General features: G+C 43.0%; 1 protein-coding gene across 1 annotated transcript in view; it reads right to left on the reverse strand.

Moving 5' to 3' along the window:
- Nucleotides 1–20,000, reverse strand: part of LOC306926161 (glypican-5-like) — a gene marked incomplete at its 3' end in the record, with an annotated part of 62,590 nt that overhangs the window by 6,786 nt on the left and 35,804 nt on the right. Inside the window, exon 9 of the mRNA XM_079505424.1 lies at nucleotides 17,176–17,317. Within this exon, the coding sequence (XP_079361550.1) occupies nucleotides 17,176–17,317 (142 nt within the window). The remainder of the gene's footprint in view (nucleotides 1–17,175; nucleotides 17,318–20,000) is intronic.

Genomic DNA, 20,000 nt, shown 5'->3' on the forward strand with positions numbered 1-20,000 from the left:
GAGAATACATCACTGGATACATGGATACATCACTGGGAATAGGGAACCAAAATCATACAGGAGATTTTAAAGGGCCCTATTTTCGTCAGTGCCTAAAGCCCTTATCCCTAAACTTCTTTGCCTATTTTTTACTATTTTGAAAAACATATTAAAATTGTTCAACTAGCCGATCAACACGTTGTGAGCTTGTAGATCGGCTATTTGAACTATTCAAAAATGTTTTTCAAAATAGTAAAAAAAGCTAAAGAAGTTTAGGGATAAGGGATTTACGAAATAGGGCCCACACCTGGACCGTCCAGGATTTGCTTGTTGTATGAGCTATTAACAGGTCTCAATATGCATGTACATAACTGTAAGTTGATGAATGCATATATGTACAGAGAGCATGTGTCCAGGCAGAAACCTTCTATCGCAAGCCGCTGTGATCCTGTCAGCGAGGATGTGTTTGTGTGCATGCCATGCTGCTGGAGGCTATACAGGCCATCTCCACCTGCATGCCCTTCAGCCTGTTTGTCTCTTAGCAACACTCACATATGGCAGATTTGTAAAACACATGCACGCGTGCAAACACACACACACACACACACACACACACACACACACACACACACACACACACACACACACACACACACACACACACACACACACACACACACACACACACACACACACACACACACACACTTGTGACAGAGGTGAGTGATGAACAGTGTCACTGGTCATACTCATGGGGGAGTTTAACCTTTCCCTAGATGAGTAATGAGTGTGTGTGTGTGTGTGCTGTGTGTGTGTGTGCGCGCGCGTGTGTGTGTGTGTGTGTGTGTGTGTGTGTGTGTGTGTGTGCGCGCGCGTGCGCGTTAATAGCAATGTAGTAGTGACATTTGAAGGATTCAAGCACAATCCTGGACTGCAGTGGATTGCGTCATCCAGATCGGCCCATTTTCAGCTCCATTGAAAATAAAACACTCTTAAGGGCTGTTGGTGGATGGCAGAGACCACACCACAACTACAACAATAAATAAAACACTCTTAAGGGCTGTTGGTGGATGGCAGAGACCACACCACAACTACAACAATAAATAAAACACTCTTAAGGGCTGTTGGTGGATGGCAGAGACCACACCACAACTACAACAATAAATAAACACTCTTAAGGGCTGTTGGTGGATGGCAGAGACCACACCACAACTACAACGGTGTATTTATAGTGCTCACTTTGTGCCTTGCTGCGATCTTGTACATCTGCTACATTTTAGAACATCTTTTAAAAAATTTGAAAGTATTCGAACATTTTGAATAATTCTTTTGGGGGGTTGCTGACACAAAGCATTCTCAGATGGGGGTCCGTGGAAAAATACATATTCATCTGGGGGTCCTTGACATGATTTACAAGACTACAAACTGGAATTGAGTCAGCTTTGTAATTTGGACCGCTTTTCTTGGACGACACCAAATCTCTTGATCTTCAATGTTCGCCCACCATAATGTGGACGCGTGGGGTTCAAGTGGTTAAAACAAAGAAGAAAGAAAGAAATAACCTTATCACTCAATGACCACAGACTGATGGACAATGTCGACACTGAAAATGAAGCAACCCTTTAATCTGCCGTGGGAATTTGTGTGAACTGTTTGCAGAACGTAATGGCTCTTCCGCTCAAAGAATCGTTGAGTAAAAACTTGGTCACGGAAAACAGAAACAAAGGAATACCTGCAGATTAAAAACTTGTAAACCTCAACACTCAGCGTCCGCGAAAAGGAAGCAGACAAATGCTTCTGACAAAAAACGCTGGCCGCTAAACGGCACTGCGGGCGAGAACAGGGACATCAAGTGAAAACAAAGGGTGCTCAGTCAGCAATCACAGGCCCGGGGAAAAACGAATGAATTCTTGTAAACCATGTATTTATAAATGTAATGCTTTCAAGTGGGTTTGGCGCCAATCCAAGGGATTTCCCAAGGGCGACAGCAATGGTCTCCAGTCTCCACCAGGTGGGGTGGGGCAATTAATCAGAGTTGCGGTAACACACACAGGAAACAGACATGACCATGACAACAGGAGAGGTATATTGCGAAGTAAAGTAAATGCAAACACGCGCACGCATGCATGCACGGTTGTAGCCTACAGTTACAGGTATAGCTGTCTAAAAGGCTCAACAGACAAATGTATCAAATGCGGTTTCTACACACAAAAACACAAGATTGTGGAAAAACTACTGTATGTGATTTGAATGCACTGATTTTCTAACAACACCCTATAATGTATGTTGCCTTCAAGATAACTTGAACAAGGTATGAAAATGACTCTACAGACAGAGGTCATGGACGTCATGGAAACTATAATCTGTCAGCATTCTGGATTTCATAATTTGTAGATTTGTTGGCCATATAACCCCCCCGCCCCCCCCCCCCTCTCTCTCTACAGGCACACTCAAGGCACACCATTCATATGCATGCAAAATAGCCTCTGTAGCAAGTGTTAGCACTTTGTGAGTTAGTTTATTTTTTATTTATTCATATTAATAAATACAATTGGCTGATAGCGACAATAAGCCTCTCCCGACCTACTTATAGTGCCAAATAAAGATTATAATTTCACTAATTACTTTCACAAATTTTCATTTTAATAATGACCAAAACAAGGGACATCAGGTTGAAAGTGGCTCAAATACAATATATATATTATTTATTTTAGGGTATCACATTTGCCTCTGTATTAGGAAATGAGTGCGAACTAAATACAGATCTAGTAAATTAAGCAATAATTCATAACAATGTGTATAGTTGTGTATATTGCAATACTGTGTGGTTGTCACAAAATCCCAGGGTGCGTCGTCACACCGTTTACGAACCAACGTTAGATGACAATAATGAAGTAATTGTGAACAAGCCTGTGAACAGCACATGGGTTTCTGTTTCTTACACTCTCTCGTTTAGCAGGTAAGACCTGTTGGTGAGGAGACTCACAGGCTGACACAAAGAATCCTCAATGTCAGTGAAAGTGTACAAACGTAACCAAATGGTAACATTTGTACACTACCCCCAAATTGAGAAATTGACATTGATGGATTCTTGTGTGAGAGTGAATTGATGACAAACATCGTTTGTCACGTGAAAATGTTGGGATCTGCTCGTAATTCCGACGGCGCATTAGTCCGACAACGTGGAGTTAAGGTTAGGGACAGGGTTAGTGATGGGGCGAGTTCAAGGTTGTACTTTATTGTTACATCTTGTGTACAGGTACATAAGAGTAAAACTTATTTTTGTTTGGCTTCCTTACAGACAATGCAGCAGCATATAGATAGCATAACATTCAAACAACAAAACACAGCAAGCACAGCCAACAAAGGGATAGAATAAAGAGTGCAAGAAAGAGCATTCAAAGAGTAAAAACAAAAAAAAAGTAACATATGTACATGTGCATCTTTTCCCTGTAGTAGCAAAGTTAAGTAAACTTTATGTGAACAGCTTCACATTAGGTTATGTTCCATATACAATTTAGTTTAAGAAGGTGCAATTTGAGGTTATGTTGCGTATATACAGCAATTTTAGTTTAAAAGGTGCAAGGTTCCTTTGCCCGGTTTGGCTCTGGTTCTTATCAGTTCGTTCATGTATCTGATTGTTCGGGGGAAGAAGCTTTTTGCAGTCTGTTTTCAGTGGCTTTGAGACTGTGAAAACGTTTTCCATGCGGCAGCATCTCAAACAGTCTGCGGTTGGGATGGCTTGGGTCCTTCATAATTCCACGAGCTTTGCTGACACAACGATCGTCGTACAAGGCTTCGATGGGGGGGAGATCACATCCGCTGATGCGTTTGGCTGATCGCACAACCTTCTGCAATGCTTTACGGTTGAGGTCGCTGCAGCTGCCATACCAGGCCGTGAAGCAGCCAGTCAGAATGCTCTCTGTGGTGCCTCTGTAGAAAGCTTTTAGGACTTTGGGGCCCATGCCAGCTTTCTTGATTCTTCTCAGGAAGTAGAGGCGTTGTTGTGCTTTCTTCACCACCCGCTCCGTCTGTACTGCCCAGGTGAAGTCTTCAGTGATGTGTACTTATACTCCCAAGTGTGTGCGAGGTTCTCCACTTCTCTCCTGTAGGCTGTTTCATCATCGTTTGTGATCAGGCCTATGACTGTAGTGTCGTCCGCGAACTTGATCACTTTGTTGGAGCTGAACAGAGCCACGCAGTCATGGGTGTACAGGGAGTAGAGAAGGGGGCTCAGAAAGCAGCCCTGGGGGGCTCCTGTGCTGACGGTCAGAAGTCGTTGTGCCCATATGCACCACCTGACGCCTGTCTGTCAGGAAGTTGAGTATCCAACTGCAGAGGTTTGTGTTCAGACCCAGACTCTTTAGCTTGGTGTCTAGTATGGGGGGGATTATGGTATTAAGAAGACTTTTCTCAGGGTTGTGTGGAGAGCTGTTGCGATTGCGTCATCCGTGGATCTGTTCTGGCGATACGCAAATTGTAAGGGGTCAAGTGTGGGTGGCAATTTGTTGTTGATCATTCCTCTGACGAGTTTCTCAAAGCATTTGCTCACTATGGGTGTAATTGCTACAGGCCTCTAGTTGTTTAATCCAGTTACTTTGCCCTTTTTTGGGACTGGAACAATGGTTGCTGTTTTGAAGCATGAAGAGTCGGACCAATGAATGCGCCGTCGGAATAACAACGCTGTCCCGAAAATGTTTACAGTACAAAAATGATACGCATGTAAGCAACATTTAATACCTGAGAATTGATGCGGCGCACAGTATGACATATACTGTAGCGTGCGCACCCCTTCCCATACCGGACTTGGTACCACAGGTTGAGAATCACTGGGTTAAGGCATCACATTTCCTAACCTTTCTGTGCCATCCTAGTGTCAAGCACTGAAACCCTATATACTCCAACGCTGTGCTTTGAGGGCTTGTAGATCGGCTATTTTCACAGAATGTTGGCCCGTAGAATGGGAGCGCTTCGTGTGGTTAAATTAAAAAACAACACTCAGCATATCAATATTTAATTGGCATTCATACATTCCTACGGATTCGTCGCCTGACACAGTATATACCAGATAACATAACATCTTGTGAAACAATAGCTCCTGTGTTTGTGTGTGTGTGTGTGTGTGTGTGTGTGTGTGTGTGTGTGTGTGTGTGTGTGTGTGTGTGTGGTCCATAAACACAGTGTGTCAGAGAAGGATGTAATCTATGCTTTGATCAACTTGGCTAAAGCAGCAGCAGAAACTGTCTTGCCTCAGAAGGTAATATATGCACATGTCAAGTGGTTGAAATATTTGTGTGAATCTGCGTGCGTGTGTGCGTGCGTGTGTGTGTGTGTGTGTGCGTGTGTGGGTGTGTTTCAATAAAATCTATGTAGAAGGGAGTTATGTCAGCTATGCTTTGATTTCAGAGGTAAAATCTGTGTGTGTGTGTGTGTGTGTGTGTGTGTGTGTGTGTGTGTGTGTGTGTGTGTGTGTGTGTGTGTGTGTGTGTGTGTGTGTGTGTGTGTGTGTGAGCGAGCGTTAATGACGGTATTTCATGTCAGATGCCTGTGGCGTGCAGAACTGTCATTACACCCACTCTTCTTGTTGCTACTCAATTTGTATGTATACAATGGACACACACACACACACACACACACACACACACACACACACACACACACACACACACACACACACACACACACACACACACACACACACACACACACACACACACACACACACACACACACACACACATAGGTATACATACACAAATTAAGTGTAGATGTGGGGTGACCTTGACGAGCGTCTGTACAAGGTGCCGGGTGTGAGTAGGCGTGTAAATGTATCCCAGCATTTCCAGCTGAATCAGTAATGAGAATTTCATTACCTTGGCCCTGGTTCCCTGGGGAGGCAACACACACGCACGCACGCACGCACGCACGCACGCATGCACGCATGCACACACACACACACACACACAATAACATGCACGTACACACAATAACATGCACGCGCACATACATTGCATAGAGTAAAGTTACGAGGAGCAGTAGATTATGCCCTCGGCGAATATTTATGATCAGACTCTATTTCTAAACAGACAGAGAGACGGATGAGAGACAAAGGATGATTTACAAAAGGAAAGGAAGTGGAAAGAAATGAGAAACTATAGAACTATAGAAACTAAAGTATTAGTGAAATAAGGTAAGACAGAGGCATAAGGATAGGCATGTGACCACAGTGCAGTTGTTAGTTGCTTTTTCCTTGGAATGAATGAACAGTGTAGCCTTATATTTTGAGGAAGTAAAGCCTGATTCACGCTTCATTGCACGCTGATGTTGCATGCTGTAAATAGCAGATCTACAAGCTCACAGCACGTCACGAATGTGACGCGCTGTGATCTTGTAGATCTGCTATTTACTGAGCATGACACCGGCACGTAACAATAAGAATAAATCAGTGATTGCTCACCCTGTAAATTGGGGTTGAGTCTTCATTCTGTCTCTCCTTCTTGCTTGGTTTTGTTTGGGTTTGGTTGAGTTGATTTGTTTTGCTTTCTCACAGGTCCCGTTTCCACCAAAATAACTTTGTTCTAGAATTACTTTTTATTAGTTTATGTAAATAAACTTTATTATACTTTTCTAGACGCATGTGCGGTTTCATCAACCAAGTATACACATCTGGTTCTGCTGAGAAGCTCATAGAAGTAGAACTCACTCTGAGTGAACAACAGTCAGGCAGATAGTGACTCTGAGATCAGGGCGAGGAACCTGTCAGCGGTGAGCACTTTCCTTTCCTTTTTATTTTTTTTATTTTTCCTTTTCTGCCTTTATTGAAAGTTTCAAGTGGAGATTGACAGGAAAGAGGGAGAGATAGAAGGGGAGAGACATGCAGCAAAGGTCGTCATCAACAGGACTCGAACACACAACACACTGTCAGGCCAGAGCCTATATGTGGCATGCGCCTGGACCACTAGGCCAGCGGGCGCCCCTCAGTGAGCACCTTCAAATCGCTCTACAGATAGTGACTCTGAGATCAGGGAGAGGAACCTGTCAGCGGTGAGCACCTTCAAATTGCTACAGAGTATGGCATGCTACACGGTGGCACATCTATTCTAGAGGAGAAGAACACCAATGTGCTGTTCTTGGAGTTCAGCTCAGCATTCAACACAATTATCCCTACTCGGCAACAAATTGGACCCCCTGGGCCTTAAGCACTCCCCTGTGTAACCGGCTGCTGGACTTTCTAACGAACAGACCTCAATGAATCTGTGCAGGTGGGAAACAAACAACTGTTACAACTCCAACGTCATCTCCCTGAGCACTGGCTCTTCTCAGGGCTGTGTTCTTTCTGAGTCCACTGCTGTTCACCCTGCGGTGACACATGACTGCTGTGCCAGGTTCATTAGCAATCAATCATATTGTGAAATACACGGACGACACAACATAGTGATGGGCCTCATGAGGGACGACAACGAGAACAGCTACAGGGAGGAAGTGAGACTGATGTCATGACAGCCCCAAACCATCCATATCACTGTTCACTCTGCTGCCCTCTGGCAAAAGGTTCAAGAGTTTATTTTCCCAAGCCATCAGACTTGTGTATCTATCTATCTATCTATCTATCTATCTATCTATCTATCTATCTGACACTGTGGGAGCCAAGGCGCAGAGGGGAACACCACCCGTACGTAGATGTCTGTTATCATTCTTATCGCTCTATAAACGTTTATTTTGACTAATGTCAAATAAAGTTAACCACTTAAGCCTATCATACTTTGACAAATATTTAAAAAACAGCTCAAATAGTTGCTCTACATCTACAATTTCACAAAGCATGGCAGCATTGTGAGCTTGTAGATGTGCTATTGTTGCACTTTTCTAAACATTTATGTAGCACGTACTTTCAGGATAGTGCATAAAAGAGGTGACCAGGTTTGAGGCCTCATGTTTGGCCAGAAGCCTGATTTGAGTGTTTGTGGGGGATGTAGAGGCATGAGGTGTAGCCTACAGCCTAGTAAAAAAAACTCAAACAAATGTTGATGCTGGCCCAACCGTCTGGGCACCTAGGCTGCCAAGCCAGCCTGACGGCATGCCGCGGGTTCGACTCCTGATCCCGACAGCCTTTGCCGCGTGTCTTCCCCCATCTCTCTCCCCATTTCCTGTCAGTCTACTTTCAACCTATCAATAAAGGCAGAAAAAGCCAAAAACAAAATAAAAAAAAAACGAATGTTGAATTCCTCAACTCCTACATTCCAATTGACCTATAGCGAAGCCCCTCCCCAAACTGCTATGGTCCAATCACAGCTAAGCATAACATGGGTTAGACAAACCTCTCCACCAATAGTTTTCCTATATGATGAAACATTGTTTTAAAAAAGAAATGCCACGCACACATTTTTCCAGTGCATATGGCAGGCCTTGTTAATGGATTTGAAAGAGATTTTGAAGGTCTGTTTCCAAAAATGAACCAGTATTGAATGTGTAAAATCCATGATATTTACATTGGAATGAATGAGCCCGGCTGGAAAGTGTCCAAGTGGGAGTGTCTAAGTGGGAGAGGGCGGGGCTTAGCTAAAGGTTAATTGCTTATCAGGGTGAGGTTCAGTTCAAATATGATTATTTTGGGGGTCACGGGCTGTAAAGGTTGAGAACCACTGATCTAGAGTTCTATAGACCATAGAAACCAAATGTTTTTTATTGGCCTTCGTTTTTTAAGAGTAGAAGGCAAGGAATTGTGGGCAACTTTGTGGTAGGATTATCTCTGCAGCATTGAAATTGCCATCTCTAGCAATCCAGGAAAGTGTATACAATCTTCATCCAGGCTCCAGCTATTATTAGTAGTAGGCAAGCTAATGAGGCAAGACGTGAACTGTGGTGTGACGAGTCTGAGATATGAATAATAATGGGTAGCATGTGGACTATAGGCTACTGTTGGCTTGCTTGCAGTGGGGCAGCATCAACCCAAGGTCATGGAGATGAAGGTCAAGCAGAGCCTCCAGTGGAATTATAAAATCTATGGAGGAGGGATGCAGGAGAGCAAGTAATCCAGTGAGGAGAGCTCAGAGGATATGTACTACTGTACAGTTCATTTGACTCTGAGGGTATATATACAGTAACCCTTATGGCAGAAGCGTAATTTCAGTAGCCTGGCATGACCAGACTAATATCATTGCGTGAATGATATTAGTCTGGAACTTTGGTGTGGTATAGATTTATTTCCATCAGGGGTAGTTACAAACAGATTCCAACGTCACTTTGAATACTGGGCTCTGACTGGTCACCCACAACATTGGGGTGAGCGAAATGTAATTCAAACTGAGGAGAGCCAGACCAATCTCACCAGGGATTTTTTTCCTGTAGCAGATTCGTCTGGTTTCCAGGCTATAATTTCAGAGGGAAATAGGAGGTGGCAAAAAAAATCAGTTACCATTTCTAATATAGCAAAAAATAGTTGATCTACAAGCTCTCAGGTCTCAAAGTCAAATTAACACATCGGATTTTACTGCGTGTACTGCGTGAACATGCTGAACAGTTGAATGCGGCAGCAGAGTGATTGGTTAAAGATCCTGTGTAAAAAGTGAGCCAATAAGGTGTCTTCTCCCATCAGGTGTGTGACATGAGAATGCTCATTTAGAATACGGGAATAACCCCCAAGCAGCAAGAAGACAAGCCCACACAGCTAGACAAAGCAAGGGGAGCAGGCTGCTGCATTTTGGTCAAATATGTCCCGCAGAGGAAAGCAAAGCAGAGCAAAGTAAAGTAAAGACACACGCGCACGACACGCACAGTCGCACACACACACACACAAAGTTCCCAAAGTTCCGTTTTCCACTAATGACTAAATACTTTAGATTGAGGTTACTGTGGTCGAGAATCAAGATTAATTTTGTTCCCATGTAATTATTCACTGTGCTTTTGGTTTTTGGTTGCACAATGTCTCTGTTATGACACGGTTGCAAAATTACCTTGGTGGGTATAGGCACAGAAACACAATCACGTTCATTCATACCTAAGAATGAAGGCAAACAGACTGACAGAGAGACAGACAGCTGCAGAGACAGACAGACAGACAGACAGACAGACAGACAGACAGACAGACAGACAGACAGACAGACAGACAGACAGACAGACAGACAGACAGACAGACAGACAGACAGACAGACAGACAGACAGACAGACAGACAGACAGGGGAGTGGACCGTGTACTTAGCTATTCACAAGCTATCCTGTGACATTCTGTGTGTAAAGATCAATTCTTTTATCTCCCCGTGGGCGTGTCTAACAGAGCCAGTGCGAGGCTCCCCGCCACCGCGCGGCCTGCATAGCTACAGCGGCACAGCAAAGTGAATGTGTAATTCTTTAATGAGGACCATCTCCTCCCCTAGGGATCTATCATAGAAGCTCTATACTGTTTATGAACCACTGCCACATGCCATGCATGCACATGCACGCACACACACTACTCGCATAAAGATAATACACATGCGCTTGCGTGCTCACAGTATGTGAGCCCCATCATTTCCTTTTCGTTTCCATATGATCTCCCTACCGTTGTCTCTCACCACACTCATCCCTCCCTACCCTGCCACCTCTTCTCCTCTCACTCTTTTTCTCTTTGTGAGTGTGTGAACATTCCTTGGGCTACACTCATGTATTTAAAAATCACACTTGTGTGAAGTGAGGGGCGCCTCAAACCATATGACGTAATCTTCAAAAGGCAAGCATTGGAGAGGCTAGCGCCCCTCAAAAAAAATAAAGCAAAAACTGGGTTTCAACGAGTAAAAGTTTCAGTTGAGTGAGGGACGCTTAATTCACTAAATGTATTCTTTTAAAGCACACACAGACTATTTGATGCCTGTAAAATGGAAACATGCCACAAAGAAATAGAAAGGAACAACACAGCTTTTTAATTAATTTAATATGTTACAGGCTGACGTTTCAAATCAACAGCCTAAAGGCGAGACTGGATGGATTCATCGACTGTTTGTCATTTACATCCAAATGAGGCTTGTTGTATACCAGCAGTACACTGGAACATTCACAGTTTCCTAAATAATGGGTACTTTTTCAAATGTATTCTAGAAGGGACCCTGACGAAGGCTGAGTGCCGAAACGCGTTGGTCCTCTTTGTAATGATCTTTGCCATGCCTTAAACCCAATAAAAAAGGCTTTTTTTCACCTCACTGGAGCAGAGTGCCTTGGATCCTCTTCTTTTATGTTGTATTCTAGAAGGATCCATTCACCAATGGGCTATCACATAGTGTAGGTGTGGACTGTGGAATACACTCTCCACTTTTACTATTACTTAGTGAATGTTAACAATATAGAAAATGTTTTTTTTTTAATAAAACCATCAAAGCAGGACCACTCTGAGAGTGCACAAACGGAACCATTTATTATACACTCTCAGAGTTAAATAACCATTGAGTATTTTACAGCGTAGGCTCTGAAATCGGACCCCAGGGGAGAGGTGTCCAGGAGAGCAGAACAGAGATGAGAGAGGGAGGACAGAGCAGACTTTGGTGAAAGGATAAATAAATAACACATTGAAAATGGGGTGAGCTGAACATTTTAATGTATTGTGTTCTTGATATATTGAGTTTTTCGTATGGATCTCAAATGCATTATAGCACTCAGTTTGCTGCACATGTCTCACTTTTCCAATCAGCTCCCATCCTCAGTGGGTTGGAATGAATCATTTTGCACTGTATTGGAATGGAGATATGAAACTGTATGTGGGAGTATGCAACACATGTAAAATACACCATTTGCCAAAGAGGGACAGTTGCTTCCCCCCTCCCCCTCAAGCCCACTCCCGTTCTTTCCTCGTCATTAAATCCCATCCCTTGGGATGAGAGACCACCTGGTAACCATGGTTACTGGGACTGAGAGGCCCTGTGCAAGTACACATTCACACTCAAACAAACGCAAAAATGCACCTTGCACTCATAGAAGGTACACAGTGCATTATACTGTAGGTAAGACAACATGCCTTTTAGTATAGAGAAGAGAAGAGAAGAGAAGAGAAGAGAAGAGAAGAGAAGAGAAGAGAAGAGAAGAGAAGAGAAGAGAAGAGAAGAGAAGAGAAGAGAAGAGAAGAGAAGACGCGCTGTGATTACATTTACATTATTGACATTATAGGACGTAGACATGTCTTGGACACAGACAGATTGAAGGGGCCCGGGCGAGCACAGATTGTGTCAGTTAGAGGAAAGAAAATCAATCGGTTTAATCTGGAGAATTCCTGAAGAGAGGAAGAGAGGAGCAATGAGGAGAAGAGAGACCAGTAGAGAAAGAGCAAACCTTCAGCACAACAAAACAACACTGACTCTTAGTCCACTTCCTCAAATCCATTCATGAACATCCAGACTGTATTCATGGAGTGTTAATAACACAAGACTATCACAAAAAAGTCATGCAAAGCAATGGGGACTGACACAAGAAAGAAAGAAAGAAAGAAAGAAAGAAAGAAAGAAAGAAAGAAAGAAAGAAAGAAAGAAAGAAAAAGAAAGAACTATAGCTGCAAGCAACGATAAGGCGGGACCAAGAAAGAAGACAATACGCAATAAGAACAATATGCACAAATAAGAATCACGGACTGAGTTGTCATTACCCGGATTTGAACCCATGACTCTGTGCTCCAAAGGCGATAGCTCTACCAACTGAGCTATGAAGACACAGTCAGTTGACTCATTATAAACAGTAACATCATCCAGTGTTTTTGGTAACAATTATGTGTGTCCTGGTTCTGGGGATGTCTATCCATTACTACAGTGTGTTTTGCTGTAAATGTTTTCATGTACAAACTTCTCTTCAACCGGGATTTCAGTTAATGGTCCATAAATTGTATGTAGGACATTTCACGCAAATTGCTCAAAAATCCAGGCAGAAAATCAGGTATAAGCATTTTTCAAACTGCTCAAATTGGCGGAAAATCTGAGGGCGGGGCTTACTTGTCAAAGTGACAGATGTGTTCCCTATGAGTCAAGGAACATGTGGAAACAAGTGCCATGACTTTTGGCCAAATGAGGCACGAGTTAAGCATGTTCAAAGGTTTCATTTTTTTTAATTGCTATAGCACCCCCCTTTGGCCAATTGGAGTAAGACTGCTTTCAGTGCTATTTGGCATGGCCCTAGTCTACTATACTGTAAAGTGACATAAGCATATGACGCTGCATGTATGTATTAGAGGCAGAAGAAGAATTTTCACAAAACAGCAATTTTCATTGGCTCATTAACAACTTCATTTTCACTTAAAAAATGTACTACTGTTTTTTGTCTGTATAGGTCCAAAGTTCACGTGTAGACGTTTTTGTGCATTTTGATCAAAGACCCTGTGAGGAGATACATTTGAACTGTTTTTCATATAATTCAAAATGGCGGGTGATCTAAAGGTCAGAGGTCAAAAGTCAGAACACGAAAGTTGTTCGGCATGAGGAGACACATATGTGTATCAAAGTGTCATTGCCAATGGTCAAACGGTTCATGAGATATGCACGTTCAAAGTTTGCATTTTCAATTGAGTGCTATAGCGCCACCATTTGGGCAATCGTCATGGGCTTCGCATAGTCACCGTTTGGCATGGCCCTCTACCAGATTACCGCGTCTCGCGAAAACCGACCGCACAATTCAGCCAGAACAGCTATTTTTGGCGAAGAAGAAGAAGAAGAAGAAGAAGAAGAAGAAGAAGAAGAAGAAGAAGAAGAAGAAGAAGAAGAAGAAGAAGAAGAAGAAAAAAACCCCCACAAAAACAATAAGTGACCAAAGTCACTTTGACTTCTTGGTCCCTTAAAGAAAGAAAGAAAGAAAGAAAGAAAGAAAGAAAGAAAGAGAAAGAGAAAGAGAAAGAGAAAGAGAAAGAGAAAGAGAAAGAGAAAGAGAAAGAATAAAAATAATTTCACCGACTTCCTTACACCTATAAATCTGTGATGTGACATAATGCTGATTGGTTCTGATTCTGATTCTGTGTGGCTCACTGCAGTGTAAAGCTCATGTTAAAAGCTTGTGTTTGTGAGAATACTCTCGAAAATTTGTGTGTGCCCTGTCTGCTTATTCCACTGCCTTCACTGCTATGTCTGAACTCTGAAGCTCCGCTGTGCTTATTGCTTAATGCTATTACACCTGAAGCAAAGAAAGTAGCTTTCTGCATTTGCCATTACCTCCTTTAAATAAAATCCTCAGTGTTAATGTGTTCCATTTCGAACTCCGAGCGCACGAATGCAACATAAACGAACCCTCGCGGCTCCAATCTGCAACGTTCTGAGAGTTAAAAGAACACTGTGAGGTTTTTGCTGTGTTGATGCACGTTGCATGATAATCATTAGCATTTTTCACTTAAACGTTTTTGTGCATTTTGATCAAAGATCCTGTGAGGAGATACATTTGAACTGTTTTTCATATAATTCAAAATGGCGGGTGATCTAAAGGTCAGAGGTCAAAAGTCAGAACACGAAAGTTGTTCGGCATGAGGAGACACATATGTGTATCAAAGTGTCATTGCCAATGGTCAAACGGTTCATGAGATATGCACGTTCAAAGTTTGCATTTTCAATTGAGTGCTATAGCGCCACCATTTGGGCAATCGTCATGGGCTTCGCATAGTCACCGTTTGGCATGGCCCTCTACCAGATTACCGCGTTTCGCGAAAACCGACCGCACAATTCAGCCAGAACAGCTATTTTTGGCGAAGGAGAAGAAGAAGAAGAAGAAGAAGAAGAAGAAAAAAAAACCCACAAAAAAGTGACCAAAGTCACTTTTGTGACTTCTTGGTCCCTTAAAGAAGAAAGAGAAAGAGAAAGAGAAAGAGAAAGAGAAAGAGAAAGAGAAAGAGAAAGAGAAAGAGAAAGAATAAAAATAATTTCACCGACTTCCTTACACCTGTAAATCTGTGATGTGACATAATGCTGATTGGTTCTGATTCTGATTCTGTGTGGCTCACTGCAGTGTAAAGCTCATGTTAAAAGCTCGTGTTTGTGAGAATAATCTCGAAGATTTGTGTGTGCCCTGTCTGCTTATTCCACTGCCTTCACTGCTATGTCTGAACTCTGAAGCTCCGCTGTGCTTATTGCTTAATGCTATTACACCTGAAGCAAACAAAGTAGCTTTCTGCATTTGCCATTACCTCCTTTAAATAAAATCCTCAGTGTTCATGTGTTCCATTTCGAACTCCGAGTGCACAAATGCAACATAAACGAACCCTCGCGGCTCCAATCTGCAACGTTCTGAGAGTTAAAGAACACAGTGAGGTTTTTGCTGTGTTGATGCACGTTGCATGATAATCATTAGCATAACGAGCGCTGATGGTGAGCCTGGGCTGGTAGTGAACAGTGAGGGTTTGACCTCTATTACATAACTATGCGCCTCCACTGTTGGTGGACACAACCGCAACAACATCATGTGATGTTTTTGCGACCAAAACCCTCTAGTGGTGGGCCAGGTTGAGGCTGTAGTACATTGTGTGTAGAGTTTTGCAGCAGTAAACAAATCAATCAAACGTTCTGCTGATTTTAATTCAACGGATACTTTTTGACATTGGAATACAAAATGCTTGGCGTTGTGGTCTGCCGGGTTTAGGAGAAAGGCTAACCACCTCTCTGCTCTCCTGTTTACAAAAAAATCAACTGGAGCTGGAAAGTGATTGACCAACACAGTACAGAAGGTCGCTGAACAGAGCACTAACACCATGGAAACTATACACTGTCATACGTTTCCATGATCCTGTTGGCTTGTGACTGTATAGTATACAGTCACAAGCCAACAGGATCATGGAAACGTATGACATCATGTTGCCAAGGCACCGCGTGGAGCAGACGATCAACATATATGTTTTTCCAGCTAAATATAGATAGTGATTGCTGTATATTCTGCTGTGGGGCTTTAACACGTGAACCCTAGCATCCCTATTCTGGGCATCAAGTATACTACAGTATATATAGGGTAAGTGGTTACGCTCTATACAAGAGAGTAGAATTACGGACGGCGGTGGCTCAGGGGTAGAGTGGCTGGATGGCAACCACAAGGTTGCCAGTTCGAACACGGGCTCCCCCAGAGATAGTGTCGAAGTGTCCTTGAGCAAGACACTGAACCCCCAATTGCTCCCAATGTGCAGGTTGGTCCCTTGCATGGTCTCCGCCGCCATCAGTGTATGAATGCAGTGTGTGAATGGTTGAATGTAATGCACAATCTATGTAAAGCGCCTTGGATAAAGGCTCTATATAAATGCACCATTTACGGAAGTACCCCTTTAGGACACTGACCTCCCAGTTCCTTGGCTAAGTTATATTTAATTGCATGACCCTTTTTCTCAACAAAAGTCATGTCATTCTATTTTAATTTAAAGTAAAGGGATGTGTGGTGTGATGAAGTTTGACCACATTAAACCTGGTGTCCTATCCCTCCTTTACAGCTTAATTGGGAAGAATGTGTCGAGCTATCCTTGTAGACTGAGAATGATGAAAGTTTTTTTTAGAACTATTCATTATTTAAAATGTACAATTGAAATATTCACCGTGGGAGACTTCCATATTTTCATGCCTTCAGGCTTTAAATCAGAAATTTGGACAAATGGATTTCCTAATTAGTAAATGAAATGGCAGAGGATCTATTGTAGCTTTTCTTTGTCACTGCGGGATCATGTTAAGGCCCCTAGGGGTCCCCAGATCTCCCCGTGAGACCGATGTATAATGTATTAGCATAAGAAGGAAGAACAAGTCCAGAGAGAGATAAATGTACATAAATGCATAAATGACTTCCATTTGTGTTTTCAGTGTGACCTACAGTAGTTGTTACTGCATCATTCATCAAAATAAATTAGATGAAGGAGGGTGGGGACACTGGGAGGGATGAATGCAGAGAAGAGAAGAGAAGAGAAGAGAAGAGAAGAGAAGAGAAGAGAAGAGAAGAGAAGAGAAGAGAAGAGAAGAGAAGAGAAGAGAAGAGAAGAGAAGAGAAGAGAAGAGAAGAGAAGAGAAGAGAAGAGAAGAGAAGAGAAAAACAAGATGAAAGGAGATAACGAGAGAGAGAGAGAGAGAGAGAGAGAGATAGAGGGGTGAAACGGATGAACTCATCTCTCAGAAGAGAGCTGTTCGTCCCCATGGGTATTTCCATGCAGGCATGAGAAAGAAGGAGGCTGCTGCAATGTAAGACCTCCATCATGCCAAGGAGTTGAGGCTGTGTTTGTGTTGATGTCAACGAAGAAGAGAGTCTTACCATCCATTCCTCCAGATCCTTCACAGCCGTCTTCATCATCACAGTCATCTCCACTGCCCATCTCTCTCTGTCCACTCCCTCCCTCCTCTTCCTCCTTGTTCTGTCTGGCCATGTCTTCCCAGCCCAGCTCTGCATGCAACTCCTACGCACGCACGCACGCACGCACGCACGCACGCACGCACGCACGCACGCACGCACGCACACAATGAACACAGCACAACCTTTTGTTTAAGGCAATCCAATGTGCTTTACACTGAACATCAACAAAGGAAACACAATTATCACATGCATAGAACAGAAGAAGTAAAACATAACAGATACAGATACAGTTACAGTGCAGAGGAGAAAGTTTTTTTTTAAAGTAACTCAATCAAAGGCAGCAGCAAACAGAAAGGTCTATTTGTATTTATAAAGAAATAGAGGAATAAGAGCAGACCTGCAGTTTTCTGGGAGTTCATTCCAAATATGTGATGCATAAAAACTAAATGTTGCTTGCCCTTGTTTATTTTTGGTTTTAGGGACAGTACGCAGACCTTTCCCAGATGACCTGAGAGATCTGAATGGTTCATGATATCATGATATCAGATTTAAGGCAAATGCAGGCACATGCACCCTCCACCCACCCACACAGGACACATGTATTATAGATAACATGTAATGTGGAATATGTATAATCAATCACTAAGCACACAGGCCTACGCGCTCGCTGGCGCAAACACACACACATCGACGTGCCCCACACACACACACCCACACAGGTCATAGTGTAACAGATTAGTGACACAACAATTCACTTTGTGATACAAGCATCAAACATGGCATGAATAATGCCTGTTAGCCACCTAAACATCCAAGATGGCAGCTATTTATTAATTTGGCTTCAAATGTAGACATAGGCCTATTGATAAATTCAATGGTGCCATTAAAATTCAGTTTTCTGTCGTAATTCGATCAGAAATTTTAAGTTTAGCCAAATGCAGATTTTAGTCCAAGCTCTTCTAAGCAGTCTTTTGATCCACATTACAAAGTTGTACTCAATGTCAATTAGTTGACATTATTTTTTATAAGAGTGATGTGAAAGCAGAACCAGGGCACACTGGTGACATCATTGCTGTGAGACTCGGCATGAGGTTCAGCGTCGGCAGTAGTGTATTACTCACTGTAGTCTACTAACAGTAGTTTTAGTATAATTAATGCCAGATTCACACTGAGTCTATTTGATTCAAACTGTTCCTGAATATGATTGCCTGATCCAAGCTGGCCATGATTCAGGGGGGATTCCCACTATGGTCCCGGATGCGCACTCTGGACCACTTGGCAGATGTTATGGTAGTGTGAATTCTGCGTACCGTTCCCGGGGGCGGATCACCCAACCGTTCCCGGGACCGCATCAGGACCGATTGAAGTGTACTCGGATACAGATCGATGCATTGTGAAAGCATTGAATACAATTGAATGAAGTGTACTCAGGTAAGGAAGAATCAAGGCCAATGTGAATCATGGCCAGTATTCTGTACGGATAGCCCCTCTGCCCAAACCGTCACACAAAAAGTCGTACTTATTTGGAAGACTCGTCAAACAACACAAGTTAGAATCTAAAAAAATATTATTTAGAAAATGTGTTTTATTTGCTCCTCAGGCTGTGGCACTGAACAGGACAACCACATGATGACTGATGGATGAGGGACATCTGAACAGGACAACCACATGATGACTGATGGATGAGGGACATCTGAACAGGACAACCACATGATGACTGATGGATGAGGGACATCTGAACAGGACAACCACATGATGACTGATGGATGAGGGACATCTGAACAGGACAACCACATGATGACTGATGGATGAGGGACATCTGAACAGGACAACCACATGATGACTGACGGATGAGGGACATCTGAACAGGACAACCACATGATGACTGACGGATGAGGGACATCTGAACAGGACAACCACATGATGACTGATGGATGAGGGACATCTGAACAGGACAACCACATGATGACTGATGGATGAGGGACATCTGAACAGGACAACCACATGATGACTGATGGATGAGGGACATCTGCAATTTGTGCCAATGCACTGTAGGTGAGAGAAACATAAAGCAACTGGGCTGTTATGTGACTCAGTTGTCCCAGGGGACATGGAGGATGATATCACCAGCATGTCATTACACAGCGGACTGACAATGACGGTTGTGTTCCTGTGCCGTGGGAAAGCCAAAACACTTTACAGCTGTGGTTCCACCCCATCGGTGTTGTTTTTGGTAGAGTATACAAAGCATTTGTTTCGCCACTAAAACAAAGTCAAAAGAGAAACCACTGCATGTGACCTGCTTTCAACTGCAGTGGCAGGTTTCTAGTACAGTATGGCTTTAGAGGCCAGAGCCATAGAGTAAGACAGAGTTACGCAAACGCTGTTCACTTCATGGGGCCAGTCCAATTGCGGCTCTTCTACATAGACTTCTATTGAGAATGGGGACAACAAATAGGGACAAGTCCTGGACCGGAAGTAGGCAGAAATTGGACCCAGGCAACAGCCCAGCTTTAATGATCTTAAATCCCTTTATTTTAGATTGTTTTGTAGTAATCGTACAACATAAACATTACAGGGACTTTAAAACAGTTGGCATGTTGCACACATGCCTAAATTTGCTCTTATTTGCGCCGCCCTTGTTGAAAACAATGTATTTCAAACTCCAGCTTGTCTCAGTTCAGGCTGCATGAACAGCACTCGAGCGCTTGGTTTCTGCCCCCTCAATATCGTAACTCTTCTGTTAGATGGCTCTGATAGAGGCTATGCGCGTGACATCATCATAC

This window comes from Electrona antarctica (genome assembly GCF_951216825.1).
Source record: "Electrona antarctica genome assembly, chromosome: 7".
NCBI classification, from domain to species: domain Eukaryota; kingdom Metazoa; phylum Chordata; class Actinopteri; order Myctophiformes; family Myctophidae; genus Electrona; species Electrona antarctica.